The sequence below is a fragment of the Macaca nemestrina genome, chromosome 12 (genome assembly GCF_043159975.1).
Source record: "Macaca nemestrina isolate mMacNem1 chromosome 12, mMacNem.hap1, whole genome shotgun sequence".
NCBI lineage: Eukaryota > Metazoa > Chordata > Mammalia > Primates > Cercopithecidae > Macaca > Macaca nemestrina.
In genome coordinates this window covers 75,786,365-75,802,945 of record NC_092136.1, presented here as the reverse complement: position 1 = coordinate 75,802,945, position 16,581 = coordinate 75,786,365, and the positions used below count along the sequence as shown (strand labels likewise).

Genomic DNA, 16,581 nt, shown 5'->3' with positions numbered 1-16,581 from the left:
TGTTTGCAAGCAATTGTTATTAATGTGGAGACATGTTAAGTGAAAAAGGACAGAATACAAACGCATGTATGTAGTGTGATCATAACTGAAAAAATGTTGGCTTTTGGAAGCTCTGCATTTTTTCTTCTCTGTTCCTTAGGGCATAGACAATTCCTTCCTCTTTAAAGCTGACCTCTTGCTTGGACCCAGGCCACCCCACTGGCATTAATGCTGCAAGACTGATGGGTTGGGGAGATAGAGAGCCCAGACTCCAAGACCCCAGCCCTGGCTGTTCCCTCTGCTCAGCCTCCAGTTATTCCCTTCCTCTTTCCTCCAAGGACCTCAGCCTCTTTATAGCCTTAGGATTACAGGGTTTTCAAAACATAGGAACTCTTGGAGCTGACAAAAGTGGAAACAGACCCAGATATAGGCAAGAGACGTGTCCCATGTCAAAAAGAGCTGGGACTGGAACCCAGGTATCTTGAGTCCTGGTCCAGGACTGTTCCCCATCAACTGCAGGAAAGCCAGAAATTGACATAACTTTTTCTGTTTTGAGTCTCCACCATATCCCCGATGTTTCTTGTCTTCATCCATCTTTTCTGTCTCTATGGCCACTGCTCTGATTCAGGCGTTGTGGTCTCTAGACTGGTAGTGGCCTCTTTCTAAGTTGCAGTTCACATCTGCAATCGTGCCTCCCAAACAGCTGCCAGAAGGATTGTCCTTAATGTAGACCTGACTCTGTCATCCCCCTGCTTCATTGTCTGCAAGATTCAGGATCCTTAGGCTGGCAGAGAGGGCCCCTCGTGATTGACCACTCCCCAGCCTCATCTGTCACATAAGACCTATATTCCTTCTACTAAACTCAGTTGTTGCCTCCTCCAGGCAGCTTTCCCAGATCCCTCCATCTGTGGATGGCACAATGTATAGGTCCATCATGGAACCCTTTAAAGGATGAGAAGGTCTAACCCCAGCATCTGCTCCTCTGCACCATGAATGCTTATAAAGCACATATCACGTCTGCTCAGCATTCCTGCCTGCCCTGCACCCTCCACCAGGTTTGACCTTGTCCGTGTGAAATTTCCCCTTGTTGGTTCCAGGTTATCTGTCCTTAGCCCCAGGAATGAGCAAGGGGGCAAAATGTAGGAGATTCTGACTCCTCATCCTCAGCAGGCTCTGGTGCTCCCCGCTCTGCCCGTCTGCTGATTCAACGTGGATGCAAGTGAGTCTCTACCGAACATCAGAGATGTGTTGCAGCAGGCCAGGCCTGGGGCTCTGTGAAGTCACAGGGTCAGAGCTTAACAAACAATCCCCTCTGAGTATGGCCAAGAAAAACCCCGAACTTGGAGCCCGATGCAGAGATTCCAGGAGCTCCACTTCCAGGAATTAATCCTGAGAGACAAATATCCAGAAGGTAGACAAAGAAGAACATGGCAGAATTTATTTATAATAGCAAAAATCTGGAAACAATCTAGAAGTCTAGCAGTAACAGCAAGGGTAAATACATTCATGCATATTCAGATAGTGAAAAATTGTACAGCCATTAAAATTATGTTTGCAAACAATTGTTATTAACGTGGAGAAGTGTTAAGTGAAAAGGGACAGAATACAAATGCGTGTATGTAGTGTGATCGTAACTGAAAAAATGCATAAAGTCTGGGAGAAAATATCCAAAAGTGCTAGAAAATGATTGACTTAGGGTAGAAAGATTAAAATGTTTCATATGTTTATGCTTTCCAAATTTTCTGTTTAATAGTATGAACTTCTATTCATTTTTATAGTCAGGAAAAATGAGTTAGACATAGAGAAAAAGAAGAGATTAATTCTAGTCCCAACTCTGGTGATAACTGGACACAACCTTGGGCAAGTCAGCTACTCTCTTCCAAAGTTCATTTCCTCCTTGTCTATTCATCTGTTCCTTCTTTCCTTCATTCTAGAAGGGATTCACCTGTGCCAGGCCCTGTGCTGGGCACTAAGGACCCAAACATGAATCAGAATGTAAACATATAGAAAAATGTCTAACCTTCTTCATAATCAGAGAAATGCCAATTAAAGCTAAGCCAAGATATCATTTCTCGTCTATTAGATTGGCAAAAACTCAAAAGTTTGAGAACGTGCACTGTGGGCAAGACTGTGGGAAAAGAGGCCCTTCTCATACATTGTCTGATGGGAAAACAAAATGGTGCAAGCCCTACCTGGAGGGGAACTTTTGTCGCAAAATTACATTTGAATTTACCCTTTACCCTGGCAATCCCATCTTGGCAAAAATAAGAGAAGACAGATTCATAAAGCTATTCACGGCAGCATCATTTGTAATAGTAAAAAAACTAGAAACCACTCAAATGTCCATCAATAGGGGTTGCTTGACCACATAATAGACAACTCTGTAGCTAGAAAAGGGAATGAGGCCAGAAGCAGTGGCTCATGCCTGTAATCCCAGCACTTTGGGAGGCCGAGGTGGGTGGATCACAAGGTCACGAGTTGGAGAACAGCCTGGCCAATATGGTAAAATACCGTCTCTAATTAAAATACAAAAAAAAAAAAAGGCCGGGCGCGGTGGCTCACGCCTGTAATCCCAGCACTTTGGGAGGTCGAGGCGGGCGGATCACAAGGTCAGGAGATTGAGACCATGGTGAAACCCCCTCTCTACTAAAAATACAAAAAATTAGCTGGGCGCGGTGGCGGGCGCCTGTAGTCCCAGCTACTCAGGAGGCTGAGGCGGGAGAATGGCGTGAACCCGGGGGGCGGAGCTTGCAGTGAGCTGAGATCCGGCCACTGCACTCCAGTCTGGGTGACAGAGCGAGACTCTGTCTCAAAAAAAAAAAAAAAAAAATTAGTCAGGTGTGGTGGCGCACGCCTGTAATCCCAGCTACTCGGGAGGCGAGGCAGGAGAATTGCTTGATCCCAGGAGGCGGAGGTTGCAATGAGTAGAGATCACGCCACTGCCCTCCAGGCGAGTGACAGAGCAAGACTCCGTCTCAAAAAGAAAAAAAAAAAAAAAAGGAATGAAGAAGATCTCGGCATGCCTTGACAGTGTGACCTCCGGGCTGGGTAAAACGTTAACTGAAAAGCAGAGTGGACTAAAATGCATATAGTACATTATCATTTTATCCAAGAAAAAGGAGGGAATACACAATACATGCGTATTTTTAAAATTAAATATCAGTTAAAAGATAAAAAATAAAATTAAACAATTGTCTGTTGGAGTGGGGAGGAAGTGTGGTAAGGGAATGGAGTAGAAGCCAGACTTCTCTGAATATACCTTATTGTATAGGTTAGCTTTCAAATTACATAAATTCTTTACATAAAAATAAAACAAAATTAAATCTAAATAAAAGTCAAAAGCAATCCCCCCAAATCAAAAGCAAAATGAAATCAATAAATCTGTATTGAACTGGTGTCTTCACCGAACAAAGTTGAATTATTTTAAGTGATTTAGAAACCTGGTAACTTGACGGTAGCTTGACTAGTAGGCTATATATTCTAAGGACAAAAAAATCACAGACAAATTATAAAGTGCTTTCAGTAATCAAGTAATCATATTATTAATACCACTATTGGTATTGTTATTCTGATATTTTTATAATATGTATATATAGAAAGAAAGTAGGAGAAATGAATCAGTAATAATGTCAATGTTGTTAGGAAGCAAGACGTTCAGCATTAGACAAAAGAGATTCAGATACAAAATCAAAAAACTTACGTAAAAGCCCTATAGTTGAAGGTTTCATACAAAGTATCAGTATGAACCCTTGATGTATATCTTCTTAAGAAAAAAATTTCCTAGCTCTGCACCTTGAGAAGGTCTAAAAGCAAAGACCAACTGAGCACACCTCACACCTCACACCCAGATTTGTGGTTTCTAAATGCCACTTCTTATAAAAAAGAACCAGGGTTCTTGAAGAACTATCTAATTCTAGGTCTAGGCAGAAAACATACAAGACAAACCTGGACATCTCGTTTTACCAGAAAGTCAGGATGGTATTAAACACTATTAGGGTCAGGCCAAAAGGACTTAGACGACCAAGAGAGCTCTGTGGGCCAAAGGTGGGACAATTTGAGTGATAACAAGGTTAATAACTGCAATAAACTGAAAATCTCCAAATGCGTTTAAAAATATTAGATAATAATTTTAAAAAACAAAAACAAAACCAAGGATCAAAAAATCTTTCCTGATCACCTCTAGAGACTGTGAGGGAATCAACTCATTATTCTGAAAACTGATAAATAAAGGAGAAATCAGCCAGGACTAATCCTGTCCTTCCTAAACCAATTGTACCTCAGAGGAACCAAAGCATCAAGGAGAGAAGTTTTTCTCCATAGAAGTGTTCCAGCTAATAAATGAAGAAAGAATGATAAAATTAAAACATCACTGTTTTGTAATTCTCTAATGAAATACTAGATGTAGGCAGCGATCATCAAAGCCTTCTAAAAGCACAAAAGGAGAGACAACCAAACATTATAAATATGATGTGCCTTCTGAGGAAAGCAGACACGCCACCTGTGAAGCATTCTCCCTCACACGCTGCGTCTAATCAAGTGTTTAGATCTAACTACCAATTTACGGGAAAGGCAGGAAACTGAAGAATGTGTTAAATAACACTATGGGGGAATGCAGCGGGAAGGTGGAAAACTACATGGGATCAACAACTGGGCTTAGTCAACAAATAAATATATATTTTTAAATAGGAAATCCCAGCATTTTGGGAGGCCGAGGTGGGAGGATCGTTTGAGCCCAGGAGTTCGAGACCAGCCTGGGCAACATGGCAAAACCCCATCTCTACAAAAAAAAAAAAAAAAAAAAATTAGCCAGTGTGGTGGCACATTCCTGTAGTCACAGCTCTTAATACTTGGGAGACTGAGGTGGCTGAATCACTTGAGCCTGGAAGGCAGAGGTTGCAGTTAGCCGAGATTACATCACTGCCCTCCAGCATGGGGAACAGAGCAAGACGGTGTCTCAAGACAAAATAAAAATAAAAAATAAGGAGAGACCAGGCTCAGTTGCTCACACCTATAATCCCAGCACTTTGGGAGGGTGAGGTGGGAAGATCTCTTGAGCTTAGGAGTCTGAGACCAGCCTGGGCAACATGGCAAAACCCTGTCTCTACAAAAATTACAAAATATTAGCCAGGTGTGGTAGTGCGTGCCTGTGGTCCCAGCTACTCAGGAGCCTGAGGTGGGAGGATCTCTTGAGCCCAGGAGGTGGAGGTTACAATGAGCCAAGATCATGCCTCTGCATACCTACCTGGGTGACAGAGTGAGTTAGACCTTGATTCAAAAAAAAAAAAAAAACAACCAACCCCCGCCCCCCCACAAAAAAAAAACAAAAAGAGAGGAAGGAGAATAGATTGAAAGAGATTTAAGAAAAAACAATCAAATGCAATGTATGGAACTTGTGTAGATCCTGATTTTGAAAAAATTAACTTTAAAAGATCGATAAAAAATCTTTGTTAGGCAATGGGGAATTTTTTTATTTGGAGACGAGGTCTTACTCTGTTGCCCAGGCTGGCCTTGAACTCCAGGGCTCAAGTGAACTTCCTGCCTCAGCCTCCCAAAGTTCTGGGAATAATCACGCTTACGAGCATGATTTGGAGTAATCTGGAGTAATCACGCTTTTACAAGTGTGAGCCACCACGCCCGGTTTATTGAGGAAATTTAAACACCACTAGATATTTAATGATAATAAAAAATTATTATTAAAAATGTAGGCAGGATAATGGTTTCTGGCCATGCCTTTATCTTTTAGAAATACAGACTGCAATATTTATTTATTTATTTTGAGACAGGGCCTTGCTATGTTGCTCAGGCTGATGTTGAACTCCTGGCCTCAAGTAATCTGCCCACCTCAGCCTCCCAAGTTGCTGGGATTTACAGGCATGAGCCACTGCACCCGACTCCTTGCAGTATTTGTGGATAAAATCATTTGATGTTTAAATTTGCTCTGAGTAACCCAGTGGGGAGGAGTTGGGGGATAGAAATGAAACAAGAGTGGCCTGAGTTGGTGAGGGTCGAAGTTGGGTGAGGAATCCGCGGTGTTTTTGCACTATTTTTGTTGTGTGTTTGAAATTTTCCACAATAAAATGTCTTTGCTGCTGTCAAGGAGGTGGGGAGGAAGACCTAGACTTTCCCTCCAAGGCTGAGGCAGGGGACGGGAGATTGGGACGTGTGAGCTTTCCTCAGGAGTGTGCAAAAACAGGAATGTGCCTGCAGAAGGAGGAGTTCCCGAAGAGGAAATGGCGCAGGAGCAGCAAATACAGAGAGGATGCACACTCTGAAGAAGGCAGGCAGCTTCTGCACTGAGGGAGCAAATAGGCGTGTCAGGGGCAGCAGCTGGGAGAAGGCGGGAGCGCCACTCTCGGAGAGTCTGGGATGCCCAGCCAAGGAGCCCTGGAAGGGTTGCCCTGGGGACTAACACTGTGGGCTCTGTGTTTTAGCCGGGTCACCCACGCAGCTGAATAGAGGATGGACTGGAGGGAGAGGCCTGGATGTAGGTAGGGAGGCCAGAGCAGTGGCCAGGTATTTCCTGGACTGGGGTCCTGGAGACAGACAAGGAGGCCTGAGCCAGGGAGTGGCCTGGGATGGACTGCAGGAGACAGTATGAGTGCTGCAGCCAGGAGGAGGGTACTGGGAGGGAGGAGGGCAGTGAGACCCATCTGTGGCCGGGGCAACTTGGTGGATGTTGGTGCCACTATTAAGATAGGTTGAGAGGGCAGGTCAGGCCCCTTCATCTAGCGCCCTGGGCTGGGAGGCAGGGGCCTGGGATCTGGCCCCAGCCCTGCTATCTGGCTGTGGAACCCAGGGCATGTCTCTACCCCTCTCTGACCTAGGGGTCCCCATCTCTAAAGCAAGGGCTAGGAGCCTCAGATCAGGGGTTCTCCAAATCTGCCCTGAGTCAGATCTGTGCCCAGCCTACGCGTGCACCCTTCTTGCCTGCGAAGGGCTCACGAGTTCTCATCTGGCGTCACTGAAAATCCAGTGGTGTGATGTCAATGGCATTTCCCTTCAGAAAAAGGAAATGAGCTTAGTGAGCGTGTTACCAGGAAAGGAAAGTTAGTCGGGCCCCACCCTCTGCAGCCCCGTGCTCCCCGCACAGAGCATGCAAGGCCCCACTGCCTGGGGCTGGGGCAGGACCCAGAAATGTCACAGTTCAGAGAGAGGCACCAACAAAACAGCCTTGACTTCCAAGCAGGGCTGGGCTGCCCTCAGCAGAGTCAGCACCTTCTCTGGCTCCCATGGCCTGCACCCTGGCCATGCTCGGAGACTGAGGTCACAGGTAGCTCCAGGGTCTCATCAAACATCAGCAAGGCCCAAAAGCTGAGCTCTTTATAGCCAGGAGACTGAGACCCAGACAGGAGAAGGGGCCTGGCCCAGGACGCAGAGCCAGTCAGAGGACAACCCAGACACGGGCCACATGGCACTAGGGAGTCAGGTGGTCCCTGAAGGCCTGTCTTGCTTCAGAGCTCCCAGAATGCCCCGTTCTTGGTGGATGTACCCAGAAAGTCCCTCTGCAGTTCCAAATGTTAAATGCCTTTACTGAATGAAACCACTCCCTGACTCAGCTTTTGACCATCTGAACATTCCTTAAAATGAACTATGAAGATGAAATGAAAACCAGTGTCAATCTATCCAATACAATTGTTATATACTTTGGAAAAAGTGAATAGTAAATTGGTAAGTTTGGTATATTCAGCAAATTGGTCATTTGAAAACCTGATCAGCTGACAAGCTGGTCATCAAGCAGATTCGTTTTTAGGGATTTGACCTAGAGCCTCCCACAGACTCCACCCACCAGGCCTCCTCCCACCTTCGAGCTGCATGAGCCAGGCCAGATCCACCGCATCTCCCCAGCCCAACCCTCAGCCCAGAACCTGACACACAGGCGGATCCAGGCTCTAGCACATTAACTGCTGAGTAAACTAAGCAGATGTTGAGTCCGTGTTGAACCTGAGCACCCTGGGTAATTGGAGGGGCCCACAGGAGGTGGATTAGCAGGGGCGGCCCTGGTCAGCCCCGACACAGTGAGGTAACCGGCTGGAAAAACCCCTCACCTTTGCTCTTATTGTAAAAGTCAACTCAGGTCATACTTTCCACTGTGCCCCCCACAGCGAGGGCATCTGGTTCACCCTCCCACGCACCCAGGGGTAGGGGGTTTTCAGGTGAAGTGGAACTAGGTGTTTGTGTTTCTGCACCTCTACAGGATCGCTCAGCAACAAAGGAGCCAGAAAAGGCAAGGTGTACACACCGTGTGCAGCATGGGCAGGCCTGCAGGTGTGCAGGTAAGAGTGTGTGCATGCAGGCGTGTGCACACGAGTTTGCATGTGCAGATGCGGATGGCTGTGATGCGTGGTGGTGGTGTATACATGCAGATGCTTATGGATCCATGCCAACTGTTATTAAGCACATATGTAATCCATGTGTGTCTGTGCATGCATGTGTTTGTGTGAGTCGCAATGTGTATACAACCTTTCATAATAAGTGAATTGAGTACATACACCTGTTATCCATGGAAGAGTATGATGACTGCACACGTAAATATGTGTGTGTGTGCGTGTTTATACTTTGTGCATAGATGCATGATTGTGTATTTATGCTAATCCATTTAAGCATATGGGATGCGTGTTGATGTTTGTGTAATGTCTGTACATACTCCCTAGGTGCATCTTAATACAGGAATATGGCTGGGTGCGATGTGTATGTATGTGTGTGCGTGTGTGAACAGGTGTGCCTGGAGGTCTGTGAGTGTGTGGATAGGTATATTTGCCTGTGTGCATGTGTGATTCATGTGGTGTGAGTGCATATGGTTGCAGGCAAATGTCTGTGTGGACACACACATGCCCTGTTGCCCTTTTTTATCTTTTCCACTTGGGAAATCACAGAACTTCTGAGTCCTAACCATGGCTGGTGGCTCTTCCAGGAACAGTTTCCTGGACCCAAAGGGTAAGCTTGTCAGGGACCCAAGTGAATGAGGAAGTGGGTGGGCCTGGGTCTGCAGCTCCTTCCTCTGAGAACTGCTGTGGACCAGGGAAATCTTGCTGCCACCTCTGGTCTTTAGTCCACCTCTCAGTAGTAGCTTTCAAAGCTTGTTTTTTTCGGAGGGGTCTCCATGGAGCATAGTCCTAAGCTTCTAGCCTATGTTATCCCTGTCCCTGGACCTGTTTGGTTGACATTCTCTTACAGTTTAAAAAAAACATCCACATCCATACTCTTAACTAATCCTTGAGACCCCCTAGTCTGTTTGGAGAGGCTGGGAGCAGAGTGGTTAAAAGAGCCAGGCCTGGTTCCATTCCTGCCCCCTCTTCTAGCTGAACAACTTCCACCTCTTCCAGCCTCCCTCACAGGAATCACAGATCACATGAGATGACACCCATGAAGGGCTTGACCAGCATCTGGCACATGGTGAGGCCTGCAAAAATGTGGGCTATTGTTTTTACTATTATCCCCATTTTATAGATGAGGAAACTGAGGCTTGGAGAGGCTCTCTGCCTTTGTCAACCTGGAGATGCTGGGAAGGAAGCGAGACCCATCCCGCCTCAGATGCCTGTCCTCTGTCATCAGGAGCGTTCTCTTATTCTTCCGGGCTTGGCCAAGCGGTGGTAAACCCCACATGTGGTTCTGTGGTTGCCCACACAGTCCTAAAAATAGCCAACAGGAACCCAGGGGCTCCCCCTTGGTGAGTGGCAGCATGCCCGGTCCTCAGGCAGCCACCGATCTGCTCATTCGCCACAGGCAAGCAGGTCCTGTCTAGGGACGGGCTGGGTGGCCTGGGTCCCATGCATGATGAGCCAGAGGCTGTGCCAAGCTTGTAGCAAAGATTATTTTATTTCATTATGTTTTCTTACGTCTGTGATGTGGAGGCCATGGCTCCACTGGACTCATGAGGAGACTGAGGCTCAGAGCAATGAAGTGACCTGCTCAAAGTTAAGGAGCTTCATTGAGGACCCAAGTTGTTCTGATCCTAAGGTCACCATCCTTAATCCCTCTCCCTGTGGGGTCTTCCCTATCTTGAACCTGGAGACAGCTGTGCAGTGGCAAGAGAAAGACCTTCAGAGCCACACTGACGTGGCCTCCCTGATGACCCCTGATGGCCTTGGTAAGTCACCTCACCTATTTCAGCCTGTTTCCTTACTGACAAAATAGGAACCACACTGCACATGATGTAGGAGTATGGTGGGGATCCAACGAAAGAAGGCACACAAGCACCTGGGGGAGGCCTGGCATGCAGCCAGTGCTCAGTACACAGCCACTCACTGGCTCTGCTCCTCCCCCCACTGACTATGCTTCCAAAGCTGGGGTGAGAGGAGCAGCATTGGTCGAGCTCCCAGAAGTGTCCTGCCAAGTCAGGGAAGTGGAACCACCCAGGAGAGGCCAGGAGAGGAGGTCCCTATGGCAAACTGAAATTTCCCCAAAAAGATCTCAGGAGTGTTCCTAATTCTACACCCTGGAGACTTGTCATTCCCCATCAGGAGATGGAGTCCATTGCTCTTCCCCTTGAAACTGGGCATGCCTTTGAGATGGCCTCCATGAAAAGAATGTGACAGAAGTGACATGAAAACTTCCTAGGCTAAACGTAAAATGTGGTACAGCCGCCACCCGTCTGTCTGTCTATCTTTCTGTCTCTGTCTTTCTCTCAGCATGCTTGCCCTTGGGACTCAGACACCATATTTTGAGGAAGCCCAAGCTACATGCAGAGGCCACTATAGATGTTCTGGCCGACAGCCCAAGCTTCAGCTGCCAGACATATGAATAAACCAACTCTTCAAATGATTTCAGTTTCCAGTGCATCCCAGATAATGCCCAGAGGAGCAGAGATGAACCATCCTCTCTGAGCCCTGCACAAATGCAGACTTGAGAACAAACTAAATGTCATTGTCTCAAGCACTAATTTTCAGAGAGGCTTGGTACGCAGCGCTAGGTAACAGGAATAGCCCCCCTCTTCCTCTGCAACTCTCCCCAGGTACAGGCAAGCTCTCCCACCCATGCTTCATCCCCACACCGCAGATAGAACCTGGAGTCAGTCCTTCCACCCACAACTGTGCCTTCCAAACTAAGCTCAAAGCCCAGCTCTGTGCCTTTCAGATGGGTGCCCTAAGGCAAGTCACCAATGCTGTATGACAAATCCCTCTGTGTCAGATGGGAATTATAATAGTGCCCCTGAGGGGTCTTGGGGGGATTTAATAAAGTGCCTGGAACATAGTGAGTGCTCATTAAGTGGACGCAGGGACATGAGGTTTGGGAAAAAGGAAGGGGTTAAAGATGTTGCCCCAGTCTCTGACTGGGAGGGAGAGAGGAGGAGCAGGTTTTCAGGGAGCCTGGGAGGAAATAAGTCTAGGCCGGATGCTAAAAGTGAGGTGTCCAACTCTGTGCAGGTTCCTGAGGAAGACCTGTCCTCAGGTGGCTCACAGACTGACCAAGACATGGGAGGCTGCAGAGTGTGGCTGGGCAGGCCCAGGCAGAAGCTGGTCAAGGGTGAATGGGGTTGGGGGGTGGAGGGTACGGCAGCAGGAGCTGGGCCAGGGACCTCAGAGCCAGGTGGGCACAGCCGCACCTAAGCATGAGCTCTGAGGCTTCTCAGATACCATAAGGTCCCCTCCCCTTCTCTCCTCAGCCCAGGCCAGCCTGGCGCTATCTATAAAGTCACTGCAGAAGCTCCCAGACCAGAGACGTTATCAGCCACCCTTGTCTAAGGTACTTGGTAATGTAAACTCTCCCTCCACACAGCCCTGGATGCAACGCACCCGCCCTAGGAAGACACAAAGCAGACGCAGTGGGGTAGGCCTTCCCCCAGCCAGGCCCCACCTTCCTCCCCACTCCCTTTCTGCAGCCCTGCAAATGCATGAGATGGGAGGGCCAGCCCCAGCGCCCTCTTCTCTAACACCTGGGGCATATTTTTCCTTTAAGTCACACTGAGATTTCGAGAGTCCTCGAGGAGCCCTTTCTGTTAATGCCATCTTGGCCGATATGCCCCGTGTATGTGCAACACAGTGCCCGCCCTGCCCGGAGACCGAGGGAAACATGGTCCGTGGTAGTGGACCTGGGTGACCTAGAGCAAGTCTGTTCCCTTCACTCGCCGAAAGTTTGTCCTCACACAAATATGCAGTAAGTCCCCCTGCTGGCTAGGCTGAGGGCTGGGCACTGGGGAGAAGCAGAGTCCGGAAAACATATCCCTCTGGAGTCCACTGTCCAGTGGGCCAAGACAGACAAACAAGTAAAATGATGATGATGATGGTGGTGGTGGTGATGGTGAGGCTTGCCTTAGAGCACTTACCCCCTGCCATTGTTCTAAGTGATTTACACGTATTGACTCATTTCATTCCCACAATAACCCTATCGTCTCCCAACATTATCATGGAGGAGGAAATTGAGGCACAGGGAGCTTAAGGCACTTTGTTCCCGAAGCAAGTAAGTGGCAGGGCTGAGAATCAAGCCCAAGAGGCCTGGCTCTGTGGACAGCATAATGAGGGCTGAGGTCAGGGAGGGACTGGGAGTGGGGGGTGGAATCCTAGAGTGACCTCTGTGTGGCTGAGCTGGAGTGAGCTTTACCGAGACAAGGCCTGGGAAGGATTGGGTGCAGAGTGAATGCCCTGCAAAGGCTCAGTCCCTGCTGCCTCCACCCCAGAACCCCACAAGGACTTTGGGCCTGCTGTGTTGTGCCTGGGCCTGGAGCTTGCAGCTCCTATGGGCCCAGGTGAGGCTCTGGGCTCTGCTGCCCCCACGATGGGCTCTCAGGGTCCAGACAGAGGCAGACAGCCGGTTCATGGGAAAGAGCATGGGGTTTGCAGTCCGACGGATAAGAATTGAAATCCTGGCTCGGCTCCAGCCTACTGAGTAACAGTCAGTCCTGCCTGCTCGTCTCTGGGCCTCACTTCACCATCTGTGCATCAGTGTGGCCTAAATGGGCTTGCAGCTCCGCCATTCCAGAGGCCGTGTCAACACGAGTCACTCTGTGGTGTGAGTTAGCCTGCAACTGCGTCACGAGTGTCTGGGTGGCAGTGACAGGAGACGCCATCTGTCTAGGAGTTTCTAGGAGAGGAGGCGCTTGAGCAAGGACCTAGAATAAGTGCCTTCCTTTCCACTCCCTTCCTTCCTTCTATGCTTTGTTTCTGAGCCCAGGAAAACCTGGCCGGGGCCTGAGGCACTCCCAGACTGGGGATGGGGGCAGTATGTCCAGCGTCACAGGAGCTCAGTTAAGTCTACACCCGGCTCCGTGTGCCACCTGTGCGGAAATCTTTGGGGAACTGATCCTTGAAGAGTGAGTGGGTGGTTACCACGCAGCCCAGAAAGAGGAGGAGAAAAGAGCCTGGGATGGAGGGAGATGGGGGACAAAGGCTGGCAGGTGAGGACCAAGTCTGCCCTGTTGGAAACAGCACACAATGGGAACATCTGCAGCATGGCCGCTCACAGGGTCAACAGGAGCCAGCAGAACATTAAGAAAGGCCTTGAACTCCAGGCTGAGGAGCTTCGGCTTTGCTCTGAAGGTGCTGGGGAACCATGAAACGGTATTGAGGAGAGGAGGGGTACAAGCGGAACCATGTTTCCACAGTGTCTCTGACTCCTGTGAAGAGGTTGGAATGGAGAGGCTGCTGGGGATGCAGGAGAGAAAGGAGGCCTGAACCCAGGCAAGGGCGGTGGGCAGGCAGGGGCTATCTCAGAGAGGAAGGGAGGCCTTGGGAAGTGGGTGGCTGTCAGGGGAAGGTGGGAGAGGCAGGTGACCCCCAGGTGTCTAGCTGGCTTGGGCACAAAGTGGGGGATGGAGTACATCACTGACAGATACCAGAGGGTCAGGAGTAGAACAAGGTAATGGGTTCTGTTGAGGGCACACCAAGCATTATCATATGGCGGCCAGATCCTGGGCTCAAGGCCAGCGAAGGCCACGGCTCAGCCCTCACCCTGGGGATCCAGACTTCAGGCCAGGCAAAGGTGGAGGAACAGTGGGAGGGGCCGTTGCAGGGGAGTGTCAGGAGGGATGACTAGGACCAGGAATGGGACTTTGGGAAGATGCCCAAGGCATCCTCTTCTCAGGGGTCTGAAGAAGAGGCCTCAGGGGTTGGGGACAGCAGAAAGCGTGTGCCCGCAGGCTGGCCTGTCCCTATCATTGTGGCGATCTAAGCTCTGTGGGCTTCTGTTCTGTGTGTGCAGTGTGGAGGCTGTACCAAAGGATCGCCAGCCCCCTCCCCTTTCTGACTTTTCTGGCTTTTTTGTTTTCCTCTGCCCGTTACTGACCATATGGCCTTACACAAGGCCTCCCCACCTCTGGGCCTCAGTGCCTCTTCCAGTTTGGAGCATGTATCAGGCTGGAATGATTCCTAAAGTTGCAAAGAAGGCCTCTGTGTTTGTTCAAAGCACAAGTGAACAGATTCCAGCTGCGAAGGCCCCAGACTTTGCTCCTGTCCAAGGAGTCCACACTCACCCTGCCTCACCATCTAATTAGTCACATCCTAGGCTAAGGACACAGCCTGTCTGCTCCCAGCTTTCCCATTCCCTCCCCCTGCCCCCTGCCCAGCGTCCTGGAGTTGGGAAGGAGCCACCCACAGGCCTGGGAGACATTTTTCCAACCTCAGGATTACAGCCAGCTCTGCAGTAAACCCCATCAGCCCCAGAGAGGGGGTGCAACAGCCCAGCCCATCAGCAGACCCTGGAATTCAGAAAGAAGCCAGCTGGCGCAGACAGATGATGACCTTTTAGACTTTCTTTACAAAGCGCTGCACACCATGGCATGGACCTTCCTTAGCATGGCCCTGTTGGAAGGTGGAATAGGTCACTGCGCAGATGCAGAAACCAGGGCTCTGGGAAAGAGGATAGAGCCTGCCAAAGTCACTCAGCGAGTGGCAGAGGTGGCACTTCAACCTCAGCTCTGCCACAAAGCCCGTCCTCCATGAAGACTTCTGACAAGAGATCCCTGCAGTTCCTCCGGAACTCACATCTTATGCCAGGGCTTCCCCAGACAGATGAGTGAGGTCAGAAAGAGGGGAAGGGTGGGACAGGCTGGGCATGAGGAGCCGTGTGCCACCACCTGCACTGTGGTAAGAACCTCACTCTGCTCCCCGACCTTGGTGTGCACCTGAGGCCCTGCTTTGGTCCTCAAGGCCCTGGATGGGCTGGTCTGGCTGGCTCTCCAGCCTCTTCTCTCCTCTCTCTCTCTCTCTCTTTTTTTTTTCCCTGTGAGCTCCTGTCACCTGGTCTCTTTTGCTTTCTTAACCACCCCAAACTCCCAGCCACAGGGCCTTTGTACGTGTAGTTCCCTTAGTTTAGAAGGCGCTCTCCAAATCCCAGCCCCTTCCATGTTCATAGGTAGTGCCTCTTCATCCTTCCACATTTTAAAAATAACAGCTTGGGCCGGGCGCGGTGGCTCAAGCCTGTAATCCCAGCACTTTGGGAGGCCGAGACGGGCGGATCACGAGGTCAGGAGATCGAGACCATCCTGGCTAACCCGGTGAAACCCGGTCTCTAGTAAAAAATACAAAAAAATAGCCGGGCGAGGTGGCGGGTGCCTGTAGTCCCAGCTACTCGGGAGGCTGAGGCAGGAGAATGGCGTAAACCCGGGAGGCGGAGCTTGCAGTGAGCCGAGATCCGGCCACTGCACTCCAGTCTCGGCGACAGAGCAAGACTCCGTCTCAAAAAAAAAAAAAAAAAAAAAAAAAATAACAGCTTGTTGATATATAATTCCTATATCACACAATTCTTTTATTAAAAGTGTATAGTTCAGTGATTTAGTATACTCACAGAGCTGAGTAACCATCACCACAATCAATTTTAGAACATTTCTATCACCTCTCCACCCCTAAAATCCCATACTCATTAGCAGTCAGTCCCCCAAGTGCCCAATTAGGCAATCATTCATCTAATTTCTGCCTCTATAGATTTGCGTATTCTGGACATTTTGTATAAATGGGATTACACAATATGTATTCTTTTTGATTGACTTCTTTCACTTAGCATCATGTTTTCAAGGTCCACCCATGTTGTAGCATATGTCAGTACTTGTTGCTTTTTGTTACCAAATAATATTCCATTGCATGAATGATACCACATTCTATTGAACTGTTCATCAGCTCATGGCCATTTGGGATGTTTCCACTTTTTAGCTATGATGAATAATGCTGCTATGCATGCTCATGTCCAAGTTTTTGTGTGGTATATGTTTTATTTCTCTTGGGTATATTCCTAGGAGTAGAATTGCTTTGTCATAGGGTAACTATGTTTAACCTTTTGAGGAATTGCCAGATGGTTTTCCACAGAGGTTGCACTATTTTACATGCCCATGCGCCTGCTGGGGTTCCAGTTTCTTTATATCCTCATCAACACTTTTTATTGTCCATCTTTTTAATGACAGCCATTGTAGTGGGCATGAAGTGGTATTTCATTATAACATTTCTCTGATGGCTAGTGATGGTGAACAGCTTTCCATGTGCTTATTGACCACTTGTACATATTCTTTAGAGGCTCTGCCCATTTTTAATTGGGTTATTTGTCTTTTTATTACTGAGTTGTAAATGTTCTTTATATATTCTAGATACAAGTCTCTTACTGGACACATGGCTTGCAAAGTTTTTTCTCATTCTGTGAGTTTTGCTTTTACTTTCTTGGTGGTATTCTTTGAAGCATGAA

At 48.6% G+C, this 16,581-nt stretch overlaps 1 protein-coding gene across 3 annotated transcripts; it reads left to right on the top strand.

Annotated features, from left to right (window-relative positions):
* Nucleotides 1-6,169: 6,169 nt before the first annotated feature.
* Nucleotides 6,170-10,740, top strand: LOC105468786 (uncharacterized). Of its 3 annotated transcripts, XR_011610342.1 has the most exons (5): nt 6,170-6,463; nt 8,174-8,252; nt 8,853-8,913; nt 9,427-10,066; nt 10,608-10,740. XR_011610342.1 is itself a non-coding variant. In XM_011719138.2 (4 exons), the coding sequence occupies exons 1-4, from the start codon at nt 6,439-6,441 to the stop codon at nt 10,721-10,723; spliced, it is 354 nt and encodes a 117-aa protein (XP_011717440.2). In that variant the 5' UTR covers nt 6,170-6,438; the 3' UTR covers nt 10,724-10,740. The 3 variants fall into 3 exon arrangements, 1 of the variants encoding a protein (XP_011717440.2); XM_011719138.2 differs by lacking the exon at nt 8,853-8,913 and having other exon boundaries at nt 6,170-6,467; nt 9,937-10,066; XR_011610341.1 differs by having other exon boundaries at nt 8,174-10,066.
* The last annotated feature ends 5,841 nt before the right edge of the window (nt 10,741-16,581 follow it).